The sequence below is a fragment of the Erythrolamprus reginae genome, chromosome 9, assembly GCF_031021105.1.
Source record: "Erythrolamprus reginae isolate rEryReg1 chromosome 9, rEryReg1.hap1, whole genome shotgun sequence".
Lineage (NCBI taxonomy): Eukaryota > Metazoa > Chordata > Lepidosauria > Squamata > Dipsadidae > Erythrolamprus > Erythrolamprus reginae.
In genome coordinates this window covers 19,599,053-19,613,072 of record NC_091958.1, presented here as the reverse complement: position 1 = coordinate 19,613,072, position 14,020 = coordinate 19,599,053, and the positions used below count along the sequence as shown (strand labels likewise).

Below are 14,020 nucleotides of genomic sequence, written 5' to 3'. Positions count from 1 at the left end.
CGATTTATTTGTACTAACTTTCCCACTTATTAGAAAACATGAGTACAAAGTTTGCCTGTGGGTCAGTCTGAACAGGTCATAGGGCTGAGAAAAGAGAAAAGTTAAGGGTCACCAAAGAGAAAGCAAGCATTAAACGTTTTTTTCTTGTTTCCTTGCCCGTAAATACATTTTAATAGCTTGATTTCCATTCATCCATATTCCCCCGTATTATCAAATAACTAATTTTAACTTGTTTCCCTTCGGTTCAATTGTGTCCAATTCTAAGAGATTGCCTGAACAAGTCCTTGAAGGATTGCAGGTTTTTTGGAGGTGGGGGGCAAGGTTTTTCAAAAATGGTTTGCCATTGTCCAGTTCTTAGAGCTGAGAGAAAGTGACTGGCCCAAGGTTACTCAGGTGGCTTGGTTCCTAAAGTGGAATTACAATTTATAGTTTCTTGGTTTTTAGACTGAGGAAACTTGTTAGCAATAGTTTAGTGGTTCTCTAAGACAGTGTTTCCCAAACTTGGCAACTTGAAGATATCTGGACTTCAACTCCCAGAATTCCCCAGCCAGCATTCGCTGGCTGGGGAATTCTGGGAGTTGAAGTCCAAATATCTTCAAGTTGCCAAGGTTGGGAAACACTGCTCTAAGACATTTGGATAAACGTCTTTGTCTTTTCTAACCTTTGTCTTTTCTAGCCCGATGCTTTCAATATCAGATAAAATTGCTTCTCAATTTTAATTTAAAGTTATCTAAATAAAGTTGGTATTAGGTTGGGGGGTTGGTCTGGGCATATTCGTGTTTTAAGTGAAGAAAATGCCAAGAAAGAGTTCAGGCTATGCCTGCTTGCAATTACTGTACATATGGACTACCCTGTCCACAGAACCTAACATTCCCCTCTCTCCAAAACTAACCCATGTCAACCTTATCATAGTGGATTGAAAATTTGTTTCTGGAACCGACACGGAAAGGTGCTTGTGTCTCCCATTGCTGTAGGTGACAATAAGGCTTTTGATAGGTATTCAACAAGACTCTCACAGGCAAACTGGAGACCACGGGATGGAATGTCATAATACTGGGTAAGTCAGAATGGCACTTCAGTTCAAAACATCAATGGACCAACACCTGATAGCTCAGCTGACTGCAGACAAAAGGAAAAACAAAACAGCACACACTGTACTAGAGCATTTGTTTCACTGGTGCACAAAGTGGGTTTTCCCCAGTTGTCTTCCCTTCTTCTGCTTCATCAACTCTTCCAGCTCTCCTTCCCACCTTTTCCAACTACTGTTGAATGAATGGTATACACTCTTTGTTCTCATTGTCCCCCTCGTGGTCTTCTTCCTCTTCGGCAGCTTCGCTGGTCTCCGTGCTGTCGTTGGCCATCTGGGGATGAAACGGAGCCGAAAAGGGCACATGTCAGTCAATATAATTCTCTGACTAATGTGCAACGCAACAAGCATAATGGAGAGGACCCTAAAGGCAGAGGTATCAGCCTTTGTCAAGAATTGCAACAAGAAGATGTTGTGGTTAGTTCTGGCCCAGCTCCTGCCCCAAGGACTGTGGATGTGGGGGAGACATCCCCATGCTGCAGGCCTGTTTTGCCCCCGGTGGAATCTGCTGATGAAGGCTCCTCTGACCAAGAAGACATGAGTGACAGGGAGGAGGAGAGTGTGGCAGACAGCTCAGAAGGAGATCAATCATCTAGCTCCTCCTTGGATTCAGAACAAGAGTTAATGATACAGCCAGGTATGCAGAGAGCGATGCATAGGCAGCAACAACTGAGAGAATTATAAAAGAAAATGAGGCCACCTGTGGTTGGGTAATTAGTGAGGCTGCTATAAATAGCAGCCTGTGGGTTTGGCCATTGTGGAGGATTATCACGTATTTCGTGACTGCTTTATTGACTGACCTTTTGTGTGCTGATTTTCCCCCGCTTTGAAACTAAACCAGGGCAAAGTGTGTTTCACTTTGTGAAAGAAGAAGGACTGTGAATTGCCTCACAGCTGCAAGCTAAGTATCACAGAACTGATAAGGGACTTGTACAAATTACCAGTTTGTTTGGAGACCAGTGCTCTTTGCTATACCAAAAGAGGGCTTAGTTTAAGTGAATTTTCATTATAAAGAACATTGTTTTGAATTTTCAAACGTGTGTGTGTCTGAAATTTGTACCTGTGAATTTTTGGGAGGACTCTACCAGAGAGCCCAACAGAACACAAGATAAAAGGGGAGGAGTGCCATGATTTGGAAAGTGACATTTTAGTTCGTCACCATTATCTCTTACACACCCATAGATGTCCAACCCATCCAGGTTTGCATACATTATGCCATTTTCAAGGTGCTTTCAGAAAAAGGATAAATGATGGATCCAAGCAATGATTTGCAAAGGCATGGTCACCAATTGGCAGATATCCAAATACATTCCAAACTGATGACTCTTATGGAATTGATATTTTGCAGAATTTCTAAATCTTTTTATGACATAAACATGGAAGAGCCTTCTCTGTGGGGGCCCCGGCCCTCTGGAATCAGCTTTTCCCCCGGGAGATTCGCACTGTCCGCACCCTCCTCACTTTCTGTAAAAGTTTAAAGACACTGCCAGGCTTGGGGCCATTAGATCTTAGTCCCCTGATCAATGAATGTTTAGTATGTTTGGTTGAGTGAATGGTGATGAATGTTTTTTAAAAATTATATTAGAGTTTTAAAGACTTTTTAGCCATATTAATTGAATTTTTAAATAAGTATATATGTTGTTCTGATATTATGTGAGCCGCCCCAAGTCCTCGGAGAGGAGCGGCATACAAATCCAATAAATAAATAAATAATCATAAAACTTTGATATAATACAAATATCATAAAATGTCTTCTATGGTCAATGCCTGATGTTTGACAATTCAGCGTGGGCTATTATTAAATAGCCACATTTCTGAATATCTCCTTGAAAATTTCCATTAATGATAGGACATTAGAAGTTCTGCCATGGTTGAAAGCATTGAAGAATCTGGTAAATAAAAATACCTCTGGAACAATAACCCAACAGGTCAGAGCTAGGGAGCTAATAAAGGGTGTGAAGGTTTCTTCAATATTCACATATGGATCAATGTTGGATTTGAAATCTTCTACTTCTTGTAACTTACCAAAGGAGTAGGTGTCTTCTCCACATCCAGAATTAATTTTCCTATATTACCTCGGTCGTGGATTCTTTGCATTGCTTCCTTCACCTATAAACAACAGATCTTAAATTTTACTCCTCTTTGTGATGCAAAAGCAAAGCAAATCAAAGACAAAAATACCACCCCACAACTATTTGAGCACAAGTATGTTTCCTAGAATACATATGTATGTAAAAAAAAAAATGCTCGGGTTGACTTTTAGTATAAACCCAAGAAAGACATGGAATTAATTACACATCAGAAAAGAAAAGAAAATATTGTATCACCAGTATATCACAGCACTAGGAAAGCTGCTATCTAAAACCTGTTTTAGGAGGTTCTAAGTATTTTCCTATTTCCCAAAGCACCTGAAGGCCAGAGAAGGAATAATGGATGAAAACTGAACAAGGAGAGACTCAACAAGGAAATAAGGAAAACATTTCTGACAGATTGAACAATCAACCCATGGTACAGAAGTTGCCTTTGGAAATTGTGGGAGTCTTATCATTTCAAGAGAAGATTTGAACTGCCATCTGTCAGAAATGATGTAGGGTCTGCTTGGGCAGGGGGTTAGACTAGATGACCTACAAGGTCCCTTCCAGCTCTGTCAACCTATAACTATTTCCTAGAACATGTTTGGAAATTTCTTTTGGGTAAATGTGTCTGGCAGAACTAGGAACATGATGCCTTCAGAAGACTTAGACTAAAACTCTTAGAATTCTTCAGGATTGTCCATGTTTCAGCTCTACAAGGTACATCTTATCAGGAAATTCACTCTATAGGAAAATTAAAGTGAAACCTTTTGCCGATGGCTACAACAACACAATCTTGCAGGTCCGCTTGTGTTTTCACTTCCATCTGTCTTTTGCACCCAGGGATCAAAAATAATCCAATCTAAGTCTTCTTCTAATACTGTCCTACCTCCCTGGGTTTAGCACATGCTTCTTCTGTCCCTGTTCTTCTAATGATGCTAAGGTGATCTCTCCCACACTATGTGACTTTAGATAAAAATGAAACAAAATTAACCAGAAGAATGCTGTCCATATAACTTACTTGTACTTCAGTAAAGCATTTGATAAAATAGACCATAACCTACTACTAGATAAAGTAGAAAAATGTGGGTTAGACAGCAACACGAACAGATGACTTCAAAATTGGCTGATCAACTGCACTCATTGTGTAATGCGCAATAGAACTGCATCTACATGGAGGGAAGCATGCAGTGGAGTACCCCAAGGCTCTGTTTTAGGCCCAGTACTCTTCAACATCTTCATCAATGATTTGTGTGAGGGGATAGGTGGGAAACTCATCAATTTTGCAGATGACACCAAACTGGCAGGAATAGCCAACACTCCGGAAAATAGGCTCAAGGTACAGAAGGATCTCGACAGACTTGAACATTGGGCGGCCCTGGCCCTCTGGAATCAAGTCCCTCCAAGGATTTGTACCACCCCCCACCCTCCTGGCTGTCCACAAGGCTTAAAAAACTCACCTTTGTTGGCAGGCTTGGGGTCATTGAGTGTTAGGCCTAGCTCCGGCCAATAATTGGAATGTACATGGGATGAGTGTGGATGATTGTTTAAATGTATGGGGTTTTAGATTTGATTTTAAATTTAGATTACTTATGCATTGTATTATTGTACCTATTTTATTGTGAGCCGCCCTGAGTCTGCGGAGAAGGGCAGCATAAAATCTAATAAATAGATAGATAGATATATAGATAGATAGATAGACAGACAGACAGACAGACAGACAGACAGACAGACAGACAGACAAATAAATAATAAATAAATACATACATACATACATGCATGCATGCATGCATGCATGCATGCATACATACATACATACATACATACATTTGCTTTATGAAAGCCCAATGTTAACAATTGGTCTCCAAACAATCTAGTTCAGTGATGGCGAACCTTTTTTCCCTCAGGTGCCGAAAGAATGTGCGCATGCGCTATCACACATGCACAAGTGCCCACACCCATAATTCAATGCCTGGGGAGGACAAAAACAGCCTCCCTTGCCCCCCCAGAGGCCAGCAACAGCCAGTTTCCCAACTTCTGATGGGTCTGGTAGGCCCGTTTTTCACCCACCCCAGGGTCCAGTGGCTTCCCTGGAGTCTGGGAAGGGCAAAAATGTTCTCCCCCATCCCCCTGGAGGTCCTCTGAAAGCCAAAAACGCCCTCCCAGAATCTCTGTGCCAGCTGAAAATCAGCTCACTGACATACACAGGCGCGTTGGAGCTGAACTAAGGCAACAGCTTCCGTGCCGGCAGATATGGCTCTATGTGCCACCTGTGGCACGCATGCCATAGGTTCGCCATCACTGATCTAGTTTATCAGTTCTGAATATGGTTTGTTCAATAACAATTAGGGACTGACTTACTAAGCAAGCTAAGTGTATCGGTGGTTATTGAAATGGATGTCCAAGTGCCGCCTCTATGTTGGTTGAGGCAGGCAGGGTTCCCTTGAGTACCATTTGTTGGGGGTCAAGGGAAAGGGAGGGTCTTGCCTTCTCTTTCTGCTCAAGATCCCCATGTACAATTGGTGGGCCACTGTGTGACACATAATGCTGGACTCGGTGGGCTTTGGACCTATTCAGCAGGGCCTTTCTTATGTTCTTAAGCCATCATCATATCAGCCATCTGTTTAACATGTGGGGCTCCAGATGCTGCTGAATGGTTTTCAGCACCATTCATATGCTAGCCAGCTCTGAGCAATAGGCACCCAACCCATTTTCTCCCCTAAAGAACGCAGGCACTTTATTGTTGCAGCTGAATTGGAGAACTTTTAGACTTTCAATGGTTTCCAACACTTGCTTTACAGTAATTTGAAATTTTGCTAAAGGTATAGAATGATTAGCAGCTAACTGCAATTTTACAAGCCCTTAAGTCTATGGAGAACAAATGTTTAAATTGTTCCAACCCTACCAAGGGAAAAAAAATAATCATGCTGTCTATGTATCATTTGTTCTTTGGAAACATAGCTGCGCCTCGGGAGCTACTCAAATGCAATATTATAGTGGGGTGGGTGGGAAAGAAATTGCTTGTGCTTTCTGTGACAATATATGCCACTTAATATGGATGAGGGAAAAGAGGAAAGAGGTTATTAAGGTTTCTATACACTAGATATTTTCACAATACAATGAAGTGATTAAGAGTTATTGAATAAACACAATTCATTGGATGACACATTTCCTATACCAGTGATAGAATTTTGGGGGGTTCACATGTCAAAAGGGGAGGTACGGTGGTGGGGTGCACACATGCATGCCCATACCCATAAATCCATGTGCCCTCCATCTGTGCATGTACATGTGAACCACCACCACTCCCGGCACGCAATGGCATGCCCGTTTTTCACTCTCTCCAAGCTTCAGAATCTTTCTAGGAGCCTGGGGAGGGCAAAAACAGCTTTCCTATTCCCTGGAGGTCCTCCAGAGGCTGAAAACATTCTATTTGCCAACTTCGGATGTTCCATTTTTTTTGCTCTTCTCAGGCTTCAGAGCCTTTCTAGGAGCCTGCCGAGGGCGATAATGGCCTTCCCTACTCTCCGGAGGCCAAAAATGGGCCATTTCCCACCCTGAAGAAGTGTGCATGCCGGCCTGCTGATTTTCAGGCCTTCTGAGCCCACTGGGAATAAGGAAACAGCCTGTTTTCAGCCTCCAGGGAAGGTGGGGAAGCCCATTTTTTGCGCTCCCCAAGCTTCAGAAGCCTGGGGTGGGTGAAAATGGCTTTCCTCACCCCAGAGGCTGGAAACATTCCATTTGCCTACTTCCCATTGAACTGGAAGTTCCTTTTTTTTTGCTGAAAAAGTTGGCAAATGGGTCATTTTTTATCTCCGGGGTACCTCTGAGAGATAGGGGAAGGCCATTTTCGCCCTCCCCAGGCTTCTAGAAAGGCTCTGGGTAAAGTGAAAAAATAGAACTTCCAGTTCAACCAGAAGTGAGCAAACTGAATGTTTGCAGCTTCCGGAAGACTTCCAGGGGATGGGGAAGGCTGTTTTTGCCCACCCCGCCCCACTCGGTTCCTAGAAAGGCTCTGAAGCTTGGGGAGATACTACTGAATGGATCTTCCCCAACCCCTCCAGAGGCTGAAAACAGGCTGTTTCCCAACTCCCAGTGGGCCCAGAAGGCCACAGAATCAGCTGGCCGGCACACACATGCACGCCAGACCTTAGCTTGTGTGACTACCAATATGGATCCCTGTGCCACTTGTGGCACGCATGCTATAGGTTTGCCCTCATGGGCCTATACCAGTGGTGGCAAACCTTCTTTTCTTTGTGTGCTGAAAGAGTGTGCATGTGTATTTGTCGCACATGTGTGAGTGCCCACACCCATACTTCAATGCCTGGCACGGGCAAAAACAGCTTCACCCACCCACCGGAGCCCTCTGGTGGCTGGAAAAAGCCTGTTCCCCAATTCCTGATGGGCCAAGTAGGCTCGTGTTTTGTCCTCCCATGGCTCCAAAGGCTTCCCTGGAGCTAGGAGAGAGTAAAAATATCCTCTCCCATCCTCCCGGAGGCTCTCTGGAAGCCAAAATGGTCCTTCCAGAGACTCTTATGTAACTAAAAATCAGCTGCCCGGCACACACATGCATGTTGGAGCTGACCTAGGGCAACAGCTCGTGTGCCAACAGATATGGCTCCATGTGCCACCTGTGGCACCCATGCCATAGGTTCGACATCACTGAGCTATACCAATATAATGTTTTTGAAACCATTCAGACTGAGTTCCCACCTGCAGTTTGTTTGGGCTTGAAAAACTAAATCTAGGGAAGCTAAGTTATCATGGAAACAATAGCTAAGCACAAGGGGTAAAGAAACCTGAAAAAAATGATTTATTTATTTATTTGATTTTTATGCCGCCCTTCTCCTTAGACTCAGGGCAGCTTACAACATGTTAGCAATAGCATTTTTTTAACAGAGCTAGGCTATTGCCCCCACAATCTGGGTCCTCATTTTACCCACCTTGGAAGGCTGGAAGGCTGAGTCAACCTTGAGCCGGTGATGAGATTTGAACCGCTGACCTTCAGATCTACAAGTCAGCTTCAGTGGCCTGCAGTACAGCACTCTACCTGCTGCGCCACCCTGGCTCAAAATCCCAAACAATTTTCCAAAGAAGGTGGCACCTTGCCTTTTAAACCTTCACAAAATATCAGGCACAAATCCTCTCTTTAGCAGTGATCAATTAAATTAGCCTTTTACATTGTTCAGCTACCCAGAGTAATTTTACACCACTTTCAGCCATGATCAATGGCACGCAAAGACCAAACTAGATGTGGTTGGTAGTGGGTCTGCAATAGGAAGATCCCATTCGTATGATCTGATTCACACAGTACGCAAAGCTGGCTTAACCGTAGTTTGTTGTTAGTTCACAGTGGCCCAAAACGTGATTTTAAAAACATAAATTTACTGGTTCATACCACAAGCTGAAACCAAACCACACCATGGCTTAATCAACATGTGAAGACAGCTTCTCTCTTCCACTAAAGGCATTTAATTTAATCCTACCCCCATTGCAAATAAAGTTAATATTCTCCGAAGCATTCCATTCAAATTCCTCTCATTTGATGCAGAGGGGAAAACCTACAGAAACCTGCCATTGTGCATTTTTAAATAGAAAAAAAAAAGAATGGGAAAGGAAAGGAAAAAAGCTATGGAAGAGTATTTTTTCTCCTTCCCCTTTTGCCAAAATGCAAGCAAAACAAACCCATTCATACATCTCCAAAATTCATGTCCACTTCCTGCTTTTAGAGAAATCTGTGCATAAGAGATGCAGCCAAATCTAGTGGGACACACAAGCCAATAGCAAAAATGAATTTTTGCCACAATTATAGTCCATGGAGGGGAAGAAAGCAGCTCTCCATTGTGTTCACACACTAGACAGCTCACAAAATGTAGCATCTGATCATCAGGATCTGTTCCAATTCAATATTGGCTTGTGCTTGTATTTCTGTAACTAAGGCAGATTTGACATTCATTCCAGGGATAAGGGCTATACTTCTGCAAAATTTAGATGAGTTTTTCCTATTTTCCTAGCACTACATAACACTGCACACCAAGACAGCTAGACAGTTTTTTCCTGAATACCATCACTCTGCTAAACAAATAATTCCCTCATTCCCATCAAATTATTTACTAAGTCTGCACTACTATTACTACTAGCTTTTTCTCATCATTCCTATCACCCATTTTCTCCCACTTATGACTGTATGACTATAACTTGTTGCTTGTAAGATGTTTATTAATATTGATTGTTTCTTCATTGCTTATTTGACCCCTATGACAATCATTAACAAATCTATATTTTCTTTTATGAGAGCATCTGCACCAATAGACAAATTCCTTGTGTGTCCAATCACGCTTGGCCAATAAAATAAAATAATTCTATTCTATTCTATTGCTAATATTTTTCATACATTGTAGGCATCAAACTACCCCTCGAAAGGCCTATGTGCATATTATTACATTTTGCTTTAATGGAAATAAGCCAAATTCCAGAATCTTCCATCATATTCCATAATATTCCATCATTCCTGATAGCCAATTCTTTGAATGGGTGGTATAATCTTTCTGCTTGGATGATCAGAGCCTTAATATAAGAATGGGTAATATTTGTATGTGTGTGTAAATTCTTTTCTCTCAGAAAAATATGTTTTCTTTACTTCTCATTTTGCCTCAGGAGGAGTGCTCAAAAGGCTATGAACTCATTTTGTACAAGAGTTTAATGCTGACCTTTGGCTGCAAACTGCCCCACTTCTCACAGGAGATTAGAACATCCGCATAAAGGAATGAATTTGCATTACTAATAATACTAACAAAGAAGCAATAAAATGTAACCGCCAAACTAGATAGCAGCACTAGGTCACTTTTATGAACTCTGGAAATAAGGAACAGAGCCAGCTGGAAATCTCAGGAGTGAATGCTAGACTCCAAAGACAAAATATTGGATTAAAGTAAACAACAAATTATTCCGCTTCCAAAAATAGCAACGGGCAAAGTGGTTAAAAAGAGCGGAGCACGACTTTATTTCTATATTTCTTTTGAAAAGTATTCAAAACAGAAGAGCAAAACTATCACTAAATAAAACTGCAAGTCAATATGCCTTCGGCACAGCTGGGCATAATCCACAATCCAAGGATCACACCTGCCCGATTCTCATAATATGCTGAGCCAAACACAAATAATGCCAACCTCTTAACACCTGGCAGAATAAATTATGTTTTTATTCTTCTCTAAAGCAGAGAAGGAGAAATTTCTTTGTAACTTTTAGAGAAGGCAAAGAGATACTAAATTTGTTTATTTATTTATTCAATTTTTATGCCGCCCTTCTCCTTAGACTCAGGGCAGCTTACAACATGTTAGTAATAGCACTTTTTAACAGAGCCAGCCTATTGCCCCCACAATCCGGATCCTCATTTTACCCACCTCGGAAGGATGGAAGGCTGAGTCAACCTTGAGCAGGTGATGAGATTTGAACCGCTGACCTACAGATTACTGTCAGCTTCAGTGGCTTACAGTATAGCTTGTGGTGTTGAAGTTTGGAAGCCACTTCTTCATGTATTTTTTTATTCTTTCTGTATTATATTTTTATCTTTTTCTTCCTTTTTTCCTTCCAATTATTTTCTTTTTGTTTCTTTAGATTGAGTTTATCTTTTAACGTAATTGAAAAATTCTTAATAAAAAGGATGTATGAATGCTTGGAATGTGAGGTTGATATAAGATTAGCCAAGTTTCTTTTAAGAATTTATTTATTTATTTAATTTATTTATTTGTTTTGTCAAGTACGTATTGGTGGTATACAAAGATATAATATTTATATATATATGATACTAGTAAAAGAGAAACATTAGGACAGGGGACCGAAGGCACTCTGGTGCATTTATGCACGCCCCTTACTGACCTCTTAGGAATCGGGAGATGTCAACAGTGGATAGACTATAAGGGTAAAGTTTTGGGAGTTAGGTGATGATACTACAGAGTCAGGTAGTGAGTTCCATGCATCAACTACTCCGTTACTAAAGTCATATTTCCTAAAGTCGTGTTTAGAGCAGTTTACTTTAAGTTTGTATCTGTTGTGGGCTCGTGTGTTGTTGTGGTTGAAGCTGAAGTAGTTGTTGACAGGAAGGATGTTGTAGCAGATGATTTTATGGGCTATGCTTAGATTGTGTTTAAGACGATGTAGTTCTAAGTTTTTTAAACCTAGGATTGTGAGTCTAGTTGCGTAGGGTATTCTGTTGCGAGTAGAGGAGTGGAGGACTCTTCTGGTAAAATATCTCTGGACATTTTCTAGAGTGTTTACACACATTTCACACATTCCAAGGTAAAATGCTTGTGTGTCTGAGTCTATTATAGAGACAGTAGTCAGATATTAGTAGGCAATGCTCCTTAATCTAAAATGTTGACTTTGTCGATAAGGAAAATATCCGACTGATTTGGATGTGCTACAGGTAGCCTTTAATACTTCACCAGAAGAGCTCTTCACTCCTCCACTCGAAATAGAATACCCTATGAGACTAGACTTTCAATCTTGGGCCTAGAAAGTTTAGAACTAAGACGCCTTAAACAAGATCTAAGTATTGCCCACAAGATCATAGGCTGCAATGTCTTGCCTGTCGGCGACTACTTCAGCTTCAACCACAACAACACAAGAGCACACAACAGATTTAAACTTAATATTAACTGCTCCAAACTTGACTGTAAAAAATATGACTTCAGTAACCGAGTTGTCGAAGCGTGGAACTCATTACCGGACTCCATAGTGTCATCCCCAAACCCCCAACACTTTACCCTTAGATTATCTATGGTTGACCTATCCAGATTCCTAAGAGGTCAGTAAGGGGCAACTACAAGTGCACTAGAGTGCCTTCCATCCCCTGTCCTATTGCTCTCCTATATCTCCTACACCTTTCTTCTATTCCTATATCTCTTCTTCTATTCTTTCATTGATATGTTCTATTACTTTATCTTCTTTTCTATTATTTCTTAGATATATTTTACTATGAGTATCTCCTCTATAACCTTCATCATGTATTTTACTATATGTATATAGATATATACCCACTAAAACCCTCATTGTGTATTGGACAAAATAAATAAAAATAAAATAAATAAAAATAAAATAAATAAATAAAACATTACTGGGATTTTTCTGAAGGGCATACAGTATTTAAGCTTTCTAGTCCACAGCAGTGAGAGAAGAGTTAAAGGAGACCCTTTTGGCCTGTCATTCTACTCCCCGTCTGCTTTATCCCCATATTGCTAAGGAACAAGCTACTAAAACATGCCACTGCAAATTATGAGGATCAGGTCTCCATGGTTACAGGTCATGTGGCCTAAAATTACAAGCTTTTAGCGTCAGAGTTACTTTGGTAACGCCAATAGCACACGTAGCTGATCCAGATCTTGCCCAAACTGATAAAAGCATCTGTCTGGTTTTCTTGTTTTGATGCTCATCCAGCTGCTGGCATCAACCCACAGACAGCAAGCATTTATGCTGTCACAGGAACTCCTAAAAGCCGCAACTATTCACTGGTTATGTGAAAAAGAGCACAATCACAGCCAATGACTATGTTCCCACAATGTTCTTGGATAGGCTAATGAATGGTTTAGGAGCTGCATGCACTCAACAGACATAGATTGGCTAGTTGTAATGTAAGTCGGTTGTGGGTTTGTAGTTTATGCAAGTCAACCTTTTTGTTTTCAGTATATATTTTTTATTTTCTCCACCATAAAATAAAACAATATATAGTTACAAACACAACAACAATGCTTAAAATCAATCATATACAAACTTTCCTTTTCTTATTACTCCCTCAATGGAGGCCTCTCCTCATCTAAAAATTTTCAATTTTATACAACCTTATCAATTCTTAAAAGTCTAAATAAAAATTCTTTTTCTCCGTCTTACTAGTTACATTACATCAATGCAAACATTAATAAAATCTCTTTTATCTAAATTTTAATATTGTATCATATAGCTAATAAAAAATTACATATATAATCAAATCCCAGTAAAGGGGTGTGGCTGTCTGATTAAGGAAAATAAGCCCGAAATAGATCTTGGTATATTCGGGTTTCTTCCCGTGTAGGATTTGGAAATTTCTGGCGACGTTTCGATGAGGTCCCACTCATCATCTTCAGGCTGGTGTTTCTGTCCTTGTTCTAAGGCGAACACTGCGAGACCTAAGCTGCCTTCCTTCTATAAATACTGGTGGCTGGGTGTGGTTTGATGGCTCAGCAATTGCCTGCTGTGTAGAAACTTGCTGGTGAGTCAGTGGGGAAACATCTGGGGTCCTTGATGTAGCTGAAGTATGCTGATTAGTTAATGGTTGTTGATTAGGCATTGATATCTACTCAGGATATCACGCCTAATCAACAACCATTAACTAATCAGCATACTTAGCTACACCAACACCAACGACCCCAGATGTTACCCCACTGACTCACCAGGAAGTTTCTACACAGCAGGCAATTGCTGAGCCATCAAACCACACCCAGCCACCAGTATTTATAGAAGGAAGGCAGCTTAGGTCTTGCAGTGTTCGCCTTAGAACAAGGACAGAAACACCAGCCTGAAGATGATGAGTGGGACCTCATCGAAACGTCGCCAGAAATTTCCAAACCCTACATGGGAAGAAACCCAAATATACCAAGACCGTGTGTGTGTGTGTGTGTGTGTGTGTGTGTGTGTGTGTGTGTGTATATATATATATATATATATATATATATATATATATATGTACAGCATATGTATGTATATCTTTATATGAAACATGTATATACTGTATATGTAACATATAACATATAACATATAATTCAATAAAACAAACTATTCATAATATATGAATATACTTCATAAAGTAAATTTCTATATGTTTAAAGTC

At 40.7% G+C, this 14,020-nt stretch overlaps 1 protein-coding gene across 1 annotated transcript in view; it reads right to left on the bottom strand.

The window, feature by feature from the left end:
- Positions 1–578: 578 nt before the first annotated feature.
- The window catches only part of VAT1L (vesicle amine transport 1 like), an 83,824-nt gene continuing 70,382 nt past the window's right edge, over positions 579–14,020 (bottom strand). Inside the window, exons 8-9 of the mRNA XM_070760426.1 lie at positions 3,113–3,196; positions 579–1,361 (exon numbers count right to left, since the gene is read on the bottom strand). Of these exons, the coding sequence (XP_070616527.1) occupies positions 1,260–1,361; positions 3,113–3,196 (186 nt within the window). The 3' untranslated portion in view covers positions 579–1,259. The remainder of the gene's footprint in view (positions 1,362–3,112; positions 3,197–14,020) is intronic.